The sequence below is a fragment of the Cervus canadensis genome, chromosome 24, assembly GCF_019320065.1.
Source record: "Cervus canadensis isolate Bull #8, Minnesota chromosome 24, ASM1932006v1, whole genome shotgun sequence".
Classification (NCBI taxonomy): Eukaryota; Metazoa; Chordata; class Mammalia; order Artiodactyla; family Cervidae; genus Cervus; species Cervus canadensis.
Genome location: NC_057409.1, coordinates 44037853 through 44058435, shown reverse-complemented (window position 1 = coordinate 44058435; position 20583 = coordinate 44037853). Strand labels below are relative to the sequence as shown.

Genomic DNA, 20583 nt, shown 5'->3' with positions numbered 1-20583 from the left:
TTTTCTATTAAAATCCAACAGTTTGCAAATTTAATTTCTTGGAAACACTTTCTAAATAGTTAAGTATCAGTAGTCAGTTGTGGACCATCAGAAATGAATTGCTTCATACTTCCTGACTCTTTTCAAATTAAGGATCTGCATATCAACAACTTTAGGTTTTATTTTTCTGTTGCTGATGCTTTGCTGAGGAAACAATATGGTTACTCTATTTAAAAAAATCTAAGAAAATACAGTAATATCTGTTTACTACTCATGACTATCATTGGTTTGGCAAATAGAGCTTGTTCTCTGTACCCAAAACAACATAACAGAAAGGAAAGACTTCATGCAGGATTATCTGTGAAAAGAACTGGGACAAAACCACAGAAAGACAAAGGAAAATTGAAGAAGATACTCATGTTTATTATCTGATTTACATTCGACAAAGCAAAGGTAGGTGCACAAAGAGCTGTTTGACCAAGTCAAGCCCCAGATACCACACTACAGTATCTCGCTGGCAGCCACCGCGGGCCCCACGCCACTCACTCCCGGAGAGCCGTGAAGGCAAAGCAGCCACTCAGCGCCGACCCTGCTGTGATACGCTCGGGATCCAGGCTCAGGCCTATACAGGATGCAGGCATCCGGCATCCGGGGAGTGGGCCACTGAACACCAAGAGCCCTGGTTCCAGATGTCAACAGTCAATGTTTGAACAACAAGTACTAATTAAGTACCAGAAAAAAATAACAGGCTTTGAATACTGTATAAAAATACACCTTTTCTAGAGAACAGGCTCTTGTGAGCTGCCGATAACATGCCTCCCTTTGTCAAAGTCTGTTTATTCAGGTCAAATCAAGGACATAGAGTACAAAATTTTTTAAAAAAACTACTTTAACAATGGTCATTAACTTTTTTTCCAAGACCCATGGGTAAAGCTATTTACATAAGATTTGGGATCATGATAATTCTGGAGAACTTTTAATTCTGAGTTTACAGGGAAGGTATCCCTCCTAGTAGGCAACAGGATACTCAGAAATACCTGAGGTATAATCATTGAGAACCTTCAGAAGAAAAAAAAAGACTGGCGTTTTCCAAACTGGAATTAAAGTACCTACACAGTGGATACAGGAAAATTAAAATGTGAACAGTGCTAAAGCATAACAAATAAATTAAGAAAGAACTTGCTACAAGGCTCCAGTTCTTACTGTCCTTTACACACTATTTCATTATAATAGAGAGTCTCAGGCAGTATTCAAAAATGATTTTAGATGGAAATTTCAAAAATAACAAAACCCAATTTCAAAACGGGATTCATTTCTAGAGACAAGCAAGCATCAGTTTTTAATCCTCGTGTTTCTGGTGGAACAGCAACATCAGTTTAATTTTCAAAAACCAAAGTCTGCTTTTCTTTAATCAGACGGGCTTATTTGGCTGTGAATACACTCTTGCCCTGCCTCTAAAGTGATCATTTTAGCATCAGTTATTTTACAAGTATACTAATTATACACAACATGCCCAAATCTTGCTTAATTTATAGCTGTTTATATAATATACATAAACTCTGATAATTTAACACTTTGTACTACTCTCTGGCCCTACATTTTCCTAGATTCTGATGTTTCTCGGCAACTGGCAACAGAAAGATTACTTTCTTAGAGAATAAATAAAAAGCTTAAAGAATTGTCTAAAATAAGCACCCCAGAGTCACTTTATGAAGCAGAAACTCAAATATTATCATTTAAAATGGGAATATTTTAGAAACTGAAACATCAGGAATTCTTTTGGTTCACATTCGGGACACTGACATTCACTTAGATACCAGCTGGAATCCTTTCTGAACATCTACATATACAGTCTTCTGACTTCAGAAGGACTGAGCAAGGGGGAGAGAATAGGGAGAGGACACTCTCACTTTTTGTTTTTGAGAAATTTACTTAGAAAAGTCAATTTAAAAGATCTTTAAAAAGCACAGAAAACTCACACATTTGACTACTGCACGTGTGTTTTGAGCACATGAAGCAGCTTGAGAAGAGAGAAGGCCCTCCTCCGGTCTGTAACAGGTGTGCGGATGGGAGCCCCAGGAGCAACACTCCCATCAAGAATTCTTCAGAAAATGGCCTTTCACTTTAAGTCAGAACAAAGGGGCAAAACATCTGCTCATGAAACACTGAAAAGATCAAGTAATATGCCTCCCCTTTTCAAAAATAACTAGCCCCCTTCTAGCTTCTCTCCATTATGCCTTTTGTGTGATGGCATTTCTTTCTGAACTGCACTGCCGAAATAAAGACGTTGGTCAGCAATACTCAAAAAACAGGTCTGTTTCTTCCTAATTCACAGCCTTGCATCACACTGCTGGAAGCTGAAACCTAATCCAGAGTTTCACTTTGCCAGGTCACATAGTTAAAAACAAAAACAGAATCCCAGAGAAAAAACAAAAGCTTTGACTTTCCCATTAAAAAGTTCATTCTCTAATTCTACAGATATCAAGAAAAAGGCAAATGTGTCTTAATTTTATTTTATATTAAAAAACAATCTCAAAGCAAGCACCTGGGTTTTACTTCAGTTTATAATAATAGACTGTGCCTGAGAATTTTTGTGCAAATACATGTCATCCTTCATTTAAAACATGCATAGCATATTTTGGAAAAAGTTTACTTGCAATCAACCTTCCTTACAAAAAACCTTACAGACATAAATACACAACATTCTCAAATTCCTATTGATTGCACTTCTGGTTTAACCCTTCCAGCCTCCAAGGAAATTTGAAAGACATGTAACTATGTTCATACGCCTTGGTCATTGCTTTTATTCAGAAGAAATACTCTGAAAACAAGATTCCTTGGTTCCAATGCACCCACACTTCCCTTCTTAAAAATAAATCCTCCCTACCCCCATCCCTAACTTACACTGTTTGAGGGGGATACTGTATAAAAATACAAATTAAAAAACTGAACACTTATTAATCACAAATGCAAAAGGAATGTGGATGACATTTGGGCTCCCAGGGGTTCAAAGGCCTGAAAACAGAAAGCAAAAAGGGAGTCTCCACTACTCTGATCTTATGAAAAAGGTGAAATTCCTTGTTTGATAATGCAGTGAGCTTACTTTCTGATGGATGTGTAATTTAACCAGACGTTAACAGGGGCCAACATACAAGCCATATCACTGTCGTCTCAGTAACAGACCGAGTTTACCCCAGCAACCTTCTGGAATAGCTTTCTAAAGGCAGTGGTCCAAGCTGCTCCTTCTTCTATCCCATCTCCTAACCTAGGTCCTTCCTGCTTACGCTCACCAGAAGTAAGTGTACTAGGAAGTTCAGTATTTCTGCTGTGTCAATATTACTGGATTTATTTTCTAGTCACTTTTTATTTTCAAGACAAGAAAAACCAACTGAAGGGCTACATTCAACCTTTCTTCTTTCCCTTGCCTCCAAATACTCATGGCCCATTCATCTATACTTCCAAGTTATCAGACAGACCTCATGCTAACCCTGTTTCCATTCTTCCACCCTCCCCTTTCTACATTCACAACCCTTCTGCGACATTCCTTTTCTCTCAGACAAGACTACATATAATCAGTGCAAATTGTTCCTTCATGTGCTAACTTGATAAGAGGTCAGTCAACTCCTGAACCTCAATGCTCCTTCAGGATATCCATTTTGGGGGATGATGTGCAAACTGGGGTGCTGAAGCTACCCATCATGACTGGAAGACTCTGATTCCTTCTAAGTCCACTCAGTAAGTTGCTCCCTGAATTTAAATAGACAGCAGAGTTTGGTCTTTGAAGACTATTTCCTGCCTCCTGGCTTCTTCCATCTGCCTGGGCCTTGGGGTTCTTGATCACTCTGGCTATCCCCAGTCTCTTCAGCCTGTCCACTAAGTTCATCTTCAACTGGCCAACATCAGGGGGGTTTCGGGATGGCCTCAGCCCATACATCTCTTGGAGGAATGTTTCTGCTGGTCGGGAGGCCAAAAAATTTTCAGAGAGATGCACTCGAGGCTCCACGGGCAAAGGAGAAGGGCAAGGGGAATGAGATGGTGAATTTGGTGGTGTGGAAGGGGTAGACAGGCCCCGAGGGAGAGGCTGGAGGAGGGGGTTCTCTGAAATTGGGCTGTGGTACACTTTAGCGGAGATGCCTCGCTCCTGTAGAAGTTTGGCCAAGCTAGTGGTGCTGCTGAAGGTTATGGTGGAATCGCGCCGGTTGGTGACAGATTCGCCAATGCTGAGCCTGTAGGACATGGCAGGAGAACTCACCGCCGTGCTTGATGAGCAGGTACCACTGCTTCCACAGGATAAGGAAGGGAAGCCAGAGCTTTACAAAGAAAAAAAAAAAAACCAGGAGGGAGTGCTTAAGAATAAAAAGTAATCCAAAGTGAGCATTTAAGGTAATTACAGTTATCCACAGCAAATGCAGAGGAACAAGTAACACATCAGTATCTGAGGAATGAAAATTCTGATGTGTTACTTCAAAGATTAGTTATTTGCAATTTAGTCATTAACTTACTGAAACATATTTATTGTCACAGAATATGAAAAAGTTTACTATACTCTTAGATAAACTTATTCTTAAATTTTAACTCTAAAATATGTTACCTGTGGAAATATAACTAAAATTTACAATTAAAAAATCAAAGAAATTTAAATACTGAAGAAAATAAACTTTAGAAATTTTTACTAATATATTCATTCTGTAAAGCAAAATACACCAAAAGATGATAATCCACAGTTAAACAATTCTTCAACCCTTTAGAAAATACAATTTTTCAAAATTAAATCTAAGATGCTCATTGAAGGAGAAACTTAATTCTTCATAATATTTTAATTATTCTAAATAATTAAATATTTTTAAATTATTTTAATAATTATTCTTCTATACTTCTAGTTAACATTATTCCTGCAATGTTCTAGGTATCTCTGGAAACTACCATCAATTCTTCCGGGAATTGGTAGGATAGAAACTGCAGCAATACTGCTTATTGTTCTAGCCTGTGTAGTACGTGATTTGGACTGCCCAGAGGTTTCTGCCTTTGCCCTCAGCTTCTGGGAGGTAATCTATGCCATGTTTGCTAGAAGTATGTTTGTTCAGGAAGGAGGCTGGCCACACTAGCTAGATCTTGGGGTGGACTTGGCCATAGCCTGTAGTTGGAGGATGGGGACTGGCCATGCCAGGAAAACTAACCCTGTGATTCAGGGTCGAAGCTTTGGGTCAGTGGACCTGGAGGTGAGTTATTATAATTACAGTGAGGTATAACTACATGGGTAGTCAATCACGCCTTACACGGTGAAACCTCAATAAAAATCTGGACCCTGAAGCTTAGTTGAGCTTCCCTGGTTGGCAGTACTCTGTGTGCACTGTCAAACATCAATTCCAGGAAAGTAATGAATCCTAAAGAAGCTTCATGTGTATAGTCTTCCCAGACTCTGACCTGTCAGAGTCTCTTCCTTCAGCTAATTTTATCCTGTAACCTTTCCCTGTAATAAATAGTAACCATGTGCATGAGAGCTCTGAGAGAGTTCTGTGAGTCCTTCTAGAATATCAGTCAAACAAGAGCAGGGTTTCGGGAATCTCCTGAACTTGCAGGTGGCATCAGAACCGAGGGCAGTCTTGTACGGAGAACTAGGTCCTCCAGCTGTTCCGTTTGGCTAATTCTCTGTATGGGCTCAGTTGGGTCATTTACTGCCTCTCTATCCTTGAACCAGTCACCCAAACGTTCTTCGCCTCACTTTCTTCATTTAGACACTACATATTCACTCTTTGTCTACTTCAAAGAGTTATAATCATCAAATGAGAAAATACAATGTGAAAATATTCTAAAGGCAAATTATCACAGAACATTAAAATTCTAGGAATTAAAACGACAGTAATTAAAAAAAGAAATTTAGTAAAACATATTTGAAGAAAGAAGTAAGGACTCCAACTGCCCAGCCCCTCTTACCTGGGGGTAACCTGGGTGATATCAGAGGGATGTAATATCCTACAGTTGGTGAAGGTAAATGTCGAGTTTGTGCAGGACAGACACTTGCCTGGGTTTGAGGTTGCAACTGAAGTGGAGAATTTTAGGGAATCAAACACAAAATTGAAAGACTAGGTTAATAATGTAGAAAGTTCATTATTAATAGTACAACATTTATCAACTGTTCTTTTATACTAAAATTCCACAATCTAGAAATGAAATGTACACACTGTAATAGTATCCACTGATCAGTACATAGCTGAATCCTTCAATAATTTGAAATTGTAATTCAAACGGATTTAAAACAGCTTAGAAACAAGAGGAAAACACATTCTGAAAAAAAAAATTAAAATCAAACCAAGAACTAGTCATCCAATCTTTCTAGCCAAACTACTCCAGTGGTTCTCAACGTGTGATCTGCACCATGTTATGGGGTCCGCAGGTCAGAACTACTGTCACGGCAACACGAAGGTGCTGTCTGTCTGTCCTACTGGGCCGGCACTTGCACTGCTGACGCAAAGGTGACAGTGGGTGAAGCTATCGGCTCCTGAGCGCAAAGCAGGGCAAAAGCACCAAGTGCTACAAGCATCTCCCATTGCTGTCCAATTACAGTGGCAAAAAAAGGCCAAATTCACACAAAAATGCCCTTGATGAAGCAGTATAAATTAGTAAATCTTGGCCCTTGAATCTTTTTAATATTCTGTGTGATGAAATGGGAAGTACTTCTTTGCAGTATACAGAGATACAATGCTTACATGAAGGAAAAGCACAAGTGCAATTAAGTTTTATATTTTTTGACAGAACACCATTTTAACTTGAAAGAACAATTAATACAAAAACCACATTTATTCAGATTTGAATATGTGGCAACATTTTTTTTTATATTGAGGAATACCCGACTAATAAAGTGCGAGTTTCAGGTGGAAAGCAAAGGGACTCAGCCAAACATATACATGTGTCCATTCTCCCCCAAACGCCCCTCTCATTCAGACCATGTAACACTGAGCAGAATTCCCTGTGTTATACAATATGGCAACATTTTCTTGAAAAAGAATGTAGTGAGCCTGTGTCTTCAAGAAAATAGCTGAAAGGATTTGCTGCCGGTGACAAAATTTGAGCTTTGAAGTGAAAATGACCGTTTTGGTAGACTTGAACCCACCACTGAGAGCTTGAAAGCTTCCTAGTACTAAAAGACTTACCCAATGAGATAGATGGGTAATATTACATGATTTTATTGTATTATATAATGGAATGTGTCAACATTTGGAAGATCTACATAACTTAGTGAACCAATATTTTCCAAATGACCAGTGCATGATGTTACAAAGCATGCATGGATAAAAGATATATTCAGAGTATAGAACAGACTAGTAGATTTTAATGTTACAAAGTATGAAAAGTTTTAAATTTACATTGTTATAAACCTTAAAGAAACTACCACTTATCAAGTTTTGGTGTAATATTCACAAATATCTGAAGAGTCTGTTAAAACACACTTTCCTTTTCCAACCAGATATCTGTGTGAGGCTGTACTTTCTTTTTTAAAACTTTAAGTTTTTTTTTATTTTATTGAGGTATAGTTGATTTACAATGTTGGGTTAGTTTCAGGTATATAGCAAAATGATTCAGTTACATATATAAACATACATTATTTTATACTCTTTTCCCTTATAGATTATTACAAAATATTGAGTATAGTGCCATGTGCTGTAAACTTGGTCCTTAGGTCCTCGTTGGTTATTAATTTTATAAAATAGTAGTAGTGTGTATCTGTTAATTCCAAACTTCGAATTTATTCCTCCCTCCCTCCTTTCTTTTTTGGTAAACACAAATTTGTTTCCTACATCTGTGGATCTATTTCTGTTTTGTATATAAGTTCATTTATATTAATTTTTTAAAAATTCCACATATAAGCAATATCATGTAATATTTGTCTTTCTCTGTCTTGCATACTTCCCTTAGTATGATAATATCTAGGTCCATCCATATTGCTGCAAACACCATTATTTCATTCTTTTTATGGCTGAATAATTCTGTTGTATTATGTAATATATATGTATCACATCTTCTTTATCCATTCATCTGTTGATGGACATTTAGGTTGCTTCCATGTCTTGGTTACTGTAAACAGTGCTGCAGTGGATACTGGGGTGAATGTAGCTTTTCAAATTAACGTTTTCTCTAAATATATACCCAGGAATGGGATTGCAGGATCATATGGTAGCTTTATTTTTAGTTTTTCAAGGAACTTTCATACTGCTGTCCATAGTGGCTGTACCAATTTATATTCCCAACAGTGTAGGGTTCCTTTTTCTCTACACCCTCTCCAGCATTTATTATTTGCAGATTTTTTGATGATGGCAATGTTGTATTTTCTTCAAGTGTGGATGCTCAGTCACTTCAGTCATGTCCAACTCTCTGAGATTCTATGGACTGCAGCCCACCAGGCTCATCTGTCCATGAGATTCTTCAGGCAAGAATACTGCCCCCCTCTAGAGGATCTTTCCAACTCATGGATCAAGCCCACATCTCCTGTGTCTCCTGCATTGCAGGTGGATTCTTCACCCCTGGAGCCAACTGGGAAGCCTGTATTTTCTTCATACTCTCAATCAAAACAACATATTGTAATAGACTGAATGTAGATGCTGACACAAGAATCCTGCTATCTTCCATTAATCTGTAAATTAGGGACTTGCAAAATTATAAAACTAAACCATTTTTCTCACTACTTGAAAAAATACAGCTATTTTTCATAAAATATATTATTTGTGTTAATATGTAACTACTTTAAAATAATGAGTTAATAAATATTTTTATAATTTCTCAGTTTTTATTTCTAATATGGTAAATTATGAGTAGATACAACCCACACAGACATGCTCTCTGGAATTCTTCATGATTTTTCAGAATGTAAAGATGGGATGGGGAGGGAGATAGGGGGTATGTTCAAGTGAGAGGAGACATGGGTTAACCTATGTCTGATACACGTTGATTTTTGGTAGAAACCAACACAATACTATAAAGCAATTATCCTTCAATTAAAAAAAAAGAAGAGTGTAAAGAGATGCTGAGTCCTAAAGGTTTGTGAACCATTGACTGAAGTGCTCTCTCCGCTCTGCCTGATCTACTTATGCAGGTTGGCTAAGACATGGAGAGAATCAGAAGGGGCACTTATGCCTTTAGAATAGGGCATATCTACTACCCTATTTTCAAGATGAGTACACTCCAGTAAGACTTAAGTAGAGGCAGTCAGCTGACCATACAGTGATGCAGAAAGCAAAGTACTACTGGCTACAAGCTATACTCTTCTCACCTGTAACTGGACCACCAGCTGAAGTCATGGGTGGCAGGAAGATTCCTGTTACTGGTTGGGATATTGATGTTTTCTGTTCCACTTGAAGAGGTTGCTGAACCTGAAAAGTGATACCTTCCTCTTCATCTTCTTCTAAATCTGAGAGGTGATAGATGGCATCCTTGGGCAACTGGGTAAAGCCTTTAGTGATGACACCTGGTCGTGGGTCAAGAATGGTTCCTAAATTTGGTTGAGCAAGCTGCTGCCATTGATGCAAAGTTTGTGATCCTGAGTATGCAAACAAAAAAAAGGAACATATTTTGAATTTCCCACAAATATTAAATCTTGAAAGAAGCTAAAATTACGTGTGTAAAAAAGTAATGATAATAATAAAACTGCTTTTTCAGTCTTACTATTTTGGTAAAATTTGTACATTGAAGTTCTCTGTGGAAAACTAACAAGATACTAAAGGTAAGAATAATCATCTTTTTATTTCAAAAGTTAACTTTAAAAAGGACATCTAAAGCAGGGGTGAAAAAACCAACTCAACATGCTTAATAGGAACTAGGATGCTGAGGCAGTGATGAGAAGAAAGATATGTACAATGTGGGGTTGTGTTCTTCTAGGTGACAAAAGTCAATATTCTTTTGTTTTGGAACTATGCTTACGAACTTTGAACTCAAAAGCTAGGCTCCTAGGTTGGAAGGCATCTTGAATTACAGTGATTTTTTGAATACTTCTCCACTGTGTTCATGTCCTTTCACTAGGATCTCAGGGAGAGTAGGAAAGCGAAAGAAATGATAAAAGGAGGACATATCCCCACCGCTTCTGTCTGCAAATGCAGGTTAATGATCATCCCAAATGCCTGCACCAGATGCAGTTGCTACTTGTCACTGAGAGTCATTTAACCCTAAAAATAGCTGCAAACACCTGCACTGACCATTAATAAAGAAAACCAACATAACACCTTTGAGTTTGAGAGGGCCTTCTAGGTTATCAACTCAAAATTCTGTCTAATGCAGACTCTTTTATGGTAGCAGCAGAGGATCATTTGAAGATTGTCAATATTCCATAAAACAAAGAAATCTATTTTAAATTCAAGTCCCATTTTAAGAGAGAATAGAAACTGACCTGAAATTAACATTTTCTAACTGAACAAAAGAAAAATACAGGCGCACACACCTCTAAGTAAAAGACATTCTTTGGGTAAAGACCTCTTTCTTGAAATGGAAGGTAGAGATGAAGTATTCCGTCTAGATTATTTTTATTCATCTGTCATATCTCATTTATCTTATCATGAAAACTGCTATCAAGGATGTGTGCATGCATGCTAAGTCACTTCAGTCATGCCCAACTCTGTGCAATTCTAAACACTGTAGCCTGCTAGGCTCCTCTGTTCATGGGATTCTCCAGGCAAGAATACTGGAAAGGGTTGCTGTGCCCTCCTTCAGCGGACCTTCCCAACCCAGGGATTGACCCCACATCTCTTACATCTCCTGCACTGGCAGATGGGTTCTTTTCTACTAGCGCTACCTGGAATGCCCTACTATCAAGGATATTCCTCAGCAAAGGACAAGAAAAGATTACTTCTCCTCCCCCAAATTTGTATAAAAACATCTGTAGAAGAGAGCTGACAGCTGATGGCGTGGAGAATGCAAATCTCTTCATTACTTTTCCACAAAGTTCTGCAGTGCATGGTCACATGAACAATGAAGATTTAGGGATAATAAAGATAGCTCCTGCACATAGAGTTTTTATAATTACAAGAGACATTTCATTTCCAGGGGAAGGCAAAGCCATCAGCAACATGGCTTAGAAATGGCCCTCACTTATTACCTTCAAGGGGCTTGACAATTTGTAATTTTTCAGGCATAAAACCTCGAAGGCAGCTGGCGCTGCTGAGGTCTGTGACCTCCGACTGGTCAGTGCAGAGGGAGGCCAGGCTCTCTGTGGGCGTGCCACGGCCACTGCCCTCTTCTTTCTGGTCAGCCAGAACTTGGATCTTCCGCTGCCATTCTTCTGCAAAGAACTGCTTCTCACTTAGGTAGTTCTGTCGCCGCAGACTCAGGCGATGAAGTGCTGTTGCCAAATCGCTCTCTGTAGAGAGTCCTGGTTGATCCGCCTTCTGGATGTTCCTACGGGAAGATCACATTCACTGACTATATCTGTGAGGGTCAGAAGCACAGCAAAGAGCTCTCCTTTCCACAATGGTGAATGTTCAAGAGACTGATCTTAAAAACCACATATTTTTCTTAGATAGTTGGAATACAGAAATAGTAACAAACCCAAATCTCTAATACTACCTTGTAACATTTTTATAAATCATTTCAGATGACTTCAGGTAGGCTATATTACATTGTATTTATTAAAATTTCTGTTCCACTTAATTTATGAAGCTATAGATAAGGACCATCTATAAATTCAGTTTAGGTAGTCAAAAAACTAAATATTGTCTTATTTCACTGAATCTGTAAACCACTGAGGGCAAGAGGCACCATTATTTTATGTATTACTAAGAAATTAAAAATGCTACTCATTATACTACAACACGTCATTAGCTGCAAAAGACAAACAATTTCAAAAATAGTAAAATGTGAAAAAATTTACTTTAGGCCATAGAATCCTCTATGAATACTGCAGACATTTAAAATAAAACAAGATTCATAAATACCGCATTTTCATAGCTCTGCAACACATGGTTTTTCACTTCTGAAGATTAAAAAAATCAGAGATATCTTACAACTGATACCAAAAGTAAGAGTAGTAAGCCAAGTTTTAGGCATTCCACGTGTGAATTCACATAGACGTTCTTGTTAGATCTTTTCCTAAGGAAACTGTGTACAGTGATAAGGCTACCATGGGTACAGAATCTACCCCTAAGACCAGACAATACAATCAAAAACCAGGGTAATGGATTTCTGCATTAGGAAAGACTTCTCTCAGGTGCCAAACATCTAATTTTCAAAAACTTTCAGTTGACTTTCCAATAATTCTCTTTAATTTCTAGTTAAACAAAATTCAATGAACTGAATTAATAAAAAAAAACAGAAACAGAAATCTCAATTTAAACAAACAGGAAATTAAGAACAATCTAGTTTTCCTTAATAGGTATTCAAGATTATTGTTTATTGTAAAGGCACCAAAGAAGCTGAAATCATGAGCACGGGTTATGAGAAACTGTCATCTAATGCTATGCATAACTGCCAATGACCAAACAGATTCAAACAAATTTGATTCTGAACACAAAGATATAGACTCAAATTTTGCCAAACCAGAGAAGAAATAAGTAAAGAATTTTATAGTTCAATGCAAACTCCATTTTGAATATAATTAATTAAACCTTTTCACTCTAGTGATCCATCTAACAAATAATGATACAAGGCATCATTACTGAATGAGAACTGATAGTTCCTTTCAGTGTTGTCTTCAGACAGCACAGAACAATGCTGGAATTTGTGTGTGAATCCATGTTTCTTACCCTGGGTCCTCCTCCATGTTACTCTTCGGGGTTGTTTTGCCCTCTGTTGGTTCTAAGCCAGATTCAAATGGTTTTGCTGTCATGATGACACTTGAGCGATTGGAGCCTGGGATGGGCAGTAGAATCGGGAATGGGACAGAGCGACCCCGGGCGTCATTGGCAACCTTGACAGTATCAAACACCCGTTTCTGTTGGGCTCTGTCAAAAAAGAAGTGTTCATTATTGCCACTGCCTACCACTGGAGCACTCTAGAAAAGAGGCATGTAAACACAGCTCTTTAAAAACGAAGCCACCCTGAAAAGCCTCTCAAGTTTGGGAGGATCATTAGAAAATAAATTTCAGAACAAGAGAATGCTCTTACAGATGGGAGCACCATCAGGAAAGAATTGAATGGTAAGAAGATATACTACTGAATCTCATAATACTGGTCACTTTGGATTGCAGCTTCTTTTCAATTTCCATCCCAATGGTCTAGTAACAACACAAGCAATCTGTACTTACTTTTGTTTAAAGAGAGAAGATTCCTCATCCAAACTCAACTTCTTACGCATGGTCCCCTCAATCTCAGCTGCCAGAGATTCCTAAGAAAAGAGTTTGAGGGTACTAACAGTGACTAACTAAGAAGCCTGTTAGGAGAAATAAACGACCTTTCAATTATTTAATAGAATTCCCAGAATCCAATACTTTCAGTGTTATAGTAAAAGAAAACACAAGAAAATAATCATAGGCTAAAATGCAGGGGAAGCAAAGAGACATTCTGGAAATGTAGCTTTTACACAAGAAACGACTACTTTTTCATCATATATTTTTACAGGAAGCAATGGGAAAAGCCAATTATGATACATAAAAGTATTACATATACAGATACAGAGAAATAAAAGGTTTGAAAGGCTATAAACCAAGACGTTAACAGTGATTCTGTGGAGGTCAGGATTGACGGTATTTAACAATTTCTGTTTGGTCCTCTGTAGTTTCTAACTTTTCTATAATGAACATGAAAAGCTTTTACTAAACAAAAAAATGTTTAAAATAAAAATCAGCAATCTTCTGCTTCCCCTGGTCAAAGATGAAGATTCAATTAGCATGGATGATAGACTCAATGGGGCTAAGTTGACAATGACTAAAATTGGAGGTACTGGTGTGAACTCATGATGTTAAATATGCATGTAAACATAAGATATGAATAGAAAGATAGATATACATGTGTTTATATGGGTGCATACATATTGCCTAGCTCTATCTGTTGAGAGGGACTGAAAGCAATGATAACTGTAGTGGCAAGGCATACCTAGCACCCAGATTTTGGATTCTAAGTATCATTCCTCACTAAAAATAACCAGAGTTCCTTGGAGAATGGCTGATCTCAGGGGCTGGGCCAGGGAAAGGGCAAGAAGAGCCTGAAAGGGATCCTACTGACCACATCTGGGACAATATAAGTATCAAAATAAAAAAGAGTAATAATGGCTTATAATCCATTGATTAAAATAGGAATTCATGGGTCTATACTGCATAACCTAAATGAACAAAGGAATAAATAAATGAGACAGAAAAGTTCTAACTTACAAAAGAATGCCAATTTAAAAAAGCTAAAAAAAATGATGGAATTAAAAAGTCACCATTTGGCAACTACCATAGTAATAACTGAGTCAGATACATTCCCATTAATGGGTGCTAAAACTAGTGGGTAAAGACTGATGGGGAACATAATATTTAAACAGTATCAAAGTATCACCCCAAAATAGTCATTTTGATCACTTGGTTAAGGTAGTATTGACAATTTTCATCACTGCAAAGTTAATTAGTAATGTTAATTCAATTAACTCGTAATTAATTAACAATGGACATTTTTACAGTGGAAAAAAACTGGCAGATATTACCTTAACCAAGGGATCAAAGTTAATTAACATCATCAGTAATTCCCATCATCAGTAATGGGAAAAAAAGACAATGCGTGCCTCTCAATGCGATGCACTGAGGAGAACAAGCAATTATTTCTGCTGAAAATGCATTACCTAAATCTAACTGTGGGGAAACAACAGACAAACCAAAACTGAAGACATTCTACAAAGGTCATAAATGATGAAACAAAGACAGAAGAACTGTTCCAGACTGTAACAACCCAATGCAATGTATCCTTCAAAGGACATTGCTGGGACAATTGGCGAAATTTAAATGGGCTCTATGCATGAGACAGTGATAGTATTGTATCAATGTCAATATCCTGGAGTTGATGGTTGTATGTGGTTAGGTAGGAGAATGTCCTTGAGAGGGTCCTTTTTTAAAAATAATATACTCATTGAAGTATTAAGGGGTAATAGAGTTACCTACAACCCTGTTACTCTCAAGGACCATCAAATCTTAAGCAAGTTTCCTTAAATACATAATATTTTTCTCAGTCCCTTACCCCAGAGAAAACTCCATATGGCTGAGAGAAGTAGAGATGAGCTGCAGGGCTAGATCTACTGCGAAGTTCCTTTATTTCTTCTTGAGATTCATGTAGCATTCCCAGACACTCCATATTCCTGTCTTGTAACTCATGCAGCTGAAAGATTGGAGGGTGATTAGTGTACCTTATTATATTCCAAAGTGACAATAGGAAAAAAAATTGAGATAAGTTTAAATTTTATCCAGAGGACTAACTTTATGAATTTAAATTTTCTACAAAGACTCTGAAACAGCCTAAGCAAGGACAGTATATGTATTTCCAGCTGCCAGATTTAGAGGTGTCTTGGCCAGAATCAAAAACAAACACAGTTTCCTAAAAATGTGAAAAGTAACTGAGACAACCATAGCTGTCAATTCAGTATTTAATGCTTCTTATTAAAAAAAAAAACTTATAGAGGAAGTATAATAGCTATGGTCAAGTTAAACATCTCTCTGAAATTTGCAAATGACAAGATCAAGTCTATCAAGTCTATAAGATGTCAGGGTGGGGGTTTCCCTGGCGGTCCAGCAGTTAAGAATTCACCTGCCAATGCTGGGGACAGTGGGTTCAGTCCCTGGTCTGAAAAGATCCCACATGCCATGGAGTAACTAAGCCCATGTGCCACAACTACTGAGCCCGAGCTCTAGAGCCCATGAGTTGCAACTACCGAAGCCCATGCTCCGTAACAAGAGAAGCCAACCACAATGAGAAGCATGCAACAGCAATTTGAAAGTAGCTCCTGCTCACTGCAACTAAAGAAAAGCCTGTAAACAGCAATGAAGACTCACCACAGCCAAAATAAATAAATAAATAAAATCTTAAAAAAAAAAAAAAAAAAGATGTCAGGGTACTCAATCGACATAAAACAAGTAGTTTCTTCTCCCTTGTTTCAGAAACTTTCTTTTATAGTTAGACTACATAAGCATGTTAAAACAGTACCTAATTTTCAGAGTACATTTTAACTTCAAAAATTTTTTCAAGTGTATATATTATGTGGACTAGATGATCGGCATCACTAGGGCTAGAGGTGCTTATTAAAAATGGAGATTGCCTTATTTTAAAAACTATTGGGTTAGTTAACAGAGGCCTGTAAAGGGGTCACACATTCCTAAAAAATCTTATAAACTCAAGGTTTCCCTGCTAAGAAGGATGTTGTCATGTTGTTATTAGTTTTAGAGACAGAATTTTAAAAAAGCTTTATTTCATGGATCTCATAATTTCATTTTAATCTTCTGTGGTTATTTCAAACCTGGTAATCATCTTTAATCATTCTTATTCACAAAGAAGAAAGAAACTATTCATTCCTCTCTCCCATATTATACAAGATAAAGGCAGATCTCATTACCTCCATTGTCAATTGTCTTTGGGCATCTTTGGAAGCTTGGAGGTGAAGTCTCAGTTCTTCCTTCTCAATCACGTGCTAACAACACATTAAAAGAGACATGTGAAGCCTTCCCACGTAAAATAGAGGTTACTCTCTTTTTTAAGACATCTGGAGAATGTTTTTCAGGGGACAGTCCAGAGGAATAGCAAAAGCTAACCTTTCAAAAGCCAAACAATAGCAATAAAATGGGCAGAATACAAAATCCATCAAGGTGTTTAAAGGACAAAGAACACGAGTCAGTAGTTCATATCACAACTTTCTGAGGAAAAGATAATTTCATTTACTGGAAAGAAATAATGATTTGGAAGTAGTTATTCATGATGTTTCATGACAGAAGACTGAAACAGCAGTCAGACAGACTCCGGCACTGCAGCAGGGCAGGGACTGTCACTGAGCAGAGTGCCGAAGGGCCGGGCCACTGCTCAACAAACGTCTGGTGAGTGAATGAACCTACTTCTTTCAGTTTGTGCTGAAGATCTACAATCTGAGACAGGAGAGAGGAAATCTCTTCTTGGTATCGGATCAGTTCATCACTCTTCCCAGACAATTCTTCAGTCATTCTGGACATCTGAGCATTGGTCTCACCTGGCAAACAAAATAGGAATTTAAAAATTAATATAAATATAGGACATTAAACTATGGCCTGTGGGCCAAATCCTGTTTTGTAACAAGCACTGAGCTATCATGAATTGATTTTTCTTTAACATAAAGTAATAAAGCCGAATAACCCAACAGAGAAAACTGAAGGTTCTTCTGAAATATACGAATGCTGGGAATTTAATAAGAGGCACTGAAGCCAAAAAGAGAGAACTTATAAAGACAAGCAAGCTAAACATTTTGCCTCTGTCTTTTTCTTTATGAAGGATAAGGCTGAAAAGAGATAGGTGAATTATACATGTTAGCAAGTGCAGAGATGTTATGTCTTTGAGTAATCTTCAGGGATATAAATAAGATCCCAAAAGAAATGAGACTCAAACTTAACAAATATAACAAAGGCTATACATTTATAGAGAGATTCAAACTTTTTCTCTAGTAAAGCTGATCGTTTTCCAACTGATTTATTTTTTAAAATTTTATGTGATAATACATGAAAGCAAAATATATTCCTTTATAGAAACACAGTTTGCATTTAACAAATACTCACTGAATGTTATATTTTACACCATCATTTAAGCTCTAGTTTTGCTACTAATCAGTTTCCTGACTTTAGCAATCATATTCTCTACAGGATTATTTCTGCACCAACAATATAAGAGTTTTGGTTCCTTTCATTTTAATGTGCTGTAACAGGCAGAAATATAGGTCTTTATTTAATGATGACAAAGATATTTCTTAAAAATACAAATGGAACTTAATTTAGAGTTGTGGGCTCAATGTTATAAACCAAGATTTTCAGTAACTATTTAAATTGTTTCTTGACATGCTTTTATTGAAATCATTGATCTAATTTCTGAGTTAGTGATACCCTACCAAAGAATGACCCAGAGGCTATAAAACAGAACGCATTAATACTTACGAAGTTCTTTAACACAATCACTGACAAGCTGCTGTTCTTTCTCTTCATAGGTAATAGTTTCTGTCTTTATGTGACAAGCCTTCAAGGGAAAAAAAGCAGTATGTGATAATATCTTCTAATTATTTTCTAGTATTAACTAAAGAAAACTTTTAGTACTCATTTAAGATAATCATCACTTGCAAAGGAAAACAAAAACTCATAAAGCTTTATCTATCACAAAATAAAGATTATGGAATAGGACATGACAAACATCTCCCCCTTACTCCTCGCAGGGCCTTTGCACATCTCCACCCCCAGCCCCTGCTCTCCATCATATATCTCTGATAGGCTAATCCTCAGCCTCAACTAAAATGTCACTTGTTTAAGTAGCACTGCTTTGATCCATTCTCTGACCCTCCCCCATTATATAAGCTCATGAAACATTTTCCAATACAGTTCTTACTTTGGTTGTAATGATTTAGCTATTTGTGCAAACTCCACAACATATATATTCTATGCTGCGGTTTCCCCTCTTTCACCTGTCAGCTTGCTATTCATTTTTCAGTGGGCTCTAAGTAACAGTGGAAGGTAATCAATCACCTGTGCCTTAGCTGCCACCCACCCCACCCCCATTGGAATGTCAATAGCAGGTCCTTAGTTATGCCATATTTCACCCCAATACTACCTAGACCTAAACCTTATAGCCTTTAAGGTAAAGGAGAGTGAGAAATAGGTTGACTGTGCCTTGGATCGAAGAAGCATATTCTCTTCTTCCAGTTCCTTGAGCTTTTCCTGCAGCATGTCCAACTGCAGCAAACCTTGAGATAAGCTAAAGGACTCATTGAAGCGAAGAGGTGTAGAGCAGCTGGAATCAGTTTCACTCTCTTCAGAAGCAATGGAGACAATTCGAAGCAACTCATCTTTCTTGGACAGCTCATGCTGCAGTTGATTAACCTGCACATCAAAAGGGCTTGATTTACAAAATAGTCTTTATTTTACATCATTTACAAGTAATATACCTTCTAATTCATGGGGCAATTGTTTCTCACCATAAAACAAAATCATAAAATCAGCTTCTAGGTTCTATTGATTAAAGTAATAAGGGCTAAAAAAAGAGTCAAAAACCTCATATATTTCCTGAGCTATAATTTCAGAGCATTAACTCAATGAATACAGTTTTTTCTATAGTAGGTGAAAAGAAAGGCCAATTTCTGTATTCAATATAATAGGAATATAGGAGGAAATTTCACATAAGGTGACATATTCACAGTTCAAAACAAAACAGAAGAAACTTCAAAATATCAGAATAGAGCCTTACTTCAAATTCTCATTCTAAAGGTTTGTATTTTTAAGCTGTGTAACTCTATATGACTTCCCAACTTTAATTCTGGGGAATTAGTACTTTAAACTCAAAAGCTTGACTGTTACTAAACACTATGTGTTTATATAAAATATAAATGAAACTAGGAAACAAATTAAAATTTTTTTTCCTTTTCTTGTTTGGGTTTTTGAACAAAGATACTTTCTTTGGTATCTATTACTTTGGGGTATATTTTAAAATATTAAGATAAGAAAATACAAAGAGTTTACATGAAGGAGTAAGGATAAAGTGTTAGAATTTGCAATCCAATGGTTTATACGGTCCATGGAATTCTCCAGGGCAGAATACTGGAGTTGGTAGCCTTTCCCTTCTACAGGGGATCTTCCCAACTCAGGGATCGAACCCAGACCTCTTGCACTGCAGGTGGATTCTTTACCAGTTGAGCCACAAGGGAAGCCCAAAAATACTGGAATGGGTAGCCTATTCCTTGTCCAGTGGATCTTCCTGACCCAGGAATTGAACCAGGGTGTCCTGCATAGCAGGCAGATTCTTTACCGACTGAGCTATCAGGGAAGCCATTAGAATCTAAACAGGATGCCACAGGTACTGTGGGTACTCAATATAGACTTTATATTGACTAAGGTAGAGTCACATGAGTACTCCTCTGTACATTAACATTTCATTTCTCTGCTGGTTAGTTCAATGGATACCAACAGTTAACATGTGCTGGTATTATCTGTCTACCTATTGTCATCATTTCAGGGACACCAGGAAAATAAATTCTCCACTTCCCAAATCTAACTGTTTCATGCTGCAAATACTTGATCCAAGACATACTTGATCAAAGGCTTGTCCCAGTTGCTCCTCCAGGGTTTCATTCTGCTCAGACAAGGCATGATTCCTCTTTAAGAGAGCTTGTCCAATTCGAGCAGCTAGCTCCAGATCACGATCCCTCTGTTAAAACACCAAATACATCTCTTGAGTACAAACAAAATTAAGTAGTAGTTTAGAAATCCTGTAGTCATTAAAAGCAATGTCCTAGAAAGCATCAAGGCCCATTTTAATGCCCAGATATACAAACAAATACAGGGCCTGACACACAAATAGTGTTTAAAATAGGTGGTCAAATGGATGACCACCATAGTTATAAATGCAAGAGAGTATTTCTTAATATTAAGTGAGATTTATTGATCACCCTATTAATTAGGATACAGCAACTCTATCTTTAAACTTATGACTTTGGAAACTTAGAAAACT

At 37.3% G+C, this 20583-nt stretch overlaps 1 protein-coding gene across 3 annotated transcripts in view; it reads right to left on the bottom strand.

The window, feature by feature from the left end:
- Positions 1 to 381: 381 nt before the first annotated feature.
- Positions 382 to 20583, bottom strand: part of TRAK2 (trafficking kinesin protein 2) — a 65795-nt gene continuing 45593 nt past the window's right edge. For all 3 annotated transcript variants that reach the window (XM_043444815.1, XM_043444817.1, XM_043444816.1), the window contains 12 exons: positions 20164 to 20280; positions 18750 to 18959; positions 18027 to 18105; positions 16965 to 17095; positions 16472 to 16546; positions 15106 to 15243; positions 13203 to 13282; positions 12702 to 12899; positions 11060 to 11358; positions 9245 to 9511; positions 5914 to 6019; positions 382 to 4289 (listed from right to left, as the gene is read on the bottom strand). In XM_043444815.1, coding sequence (XP_043300750.1) covers positions 3611 to 4289; positions 5914 to 6019; positions 9245 to 9511; positions 11060 to 11358; positions 12702 to 12899; positions 13203 to 13282; positions 15106 to 15243; positions 16472 to 16546; positions 16965 to 17095; positions 18027 to 18105; positions 18750 to 18959; positions 20164 to 20280 — 2379 coding nt within the window. In that variant the 3' untranslated portion in view covers positions 382 to 3610. The remainder of the gene's footprint in view (positions 4290 to 5913; positions 6020 to 9244; positions 9512 to 11059; positions 11359 to 12701; positions 12900 to 13202; positions 13283 to 15105; positions 15244 to 16471; positions 16547 to 16964; positions 17096 to 18026; positions 18106 to 18749; positions 18960 to 20163; positions 20281 to 20583) is intronic.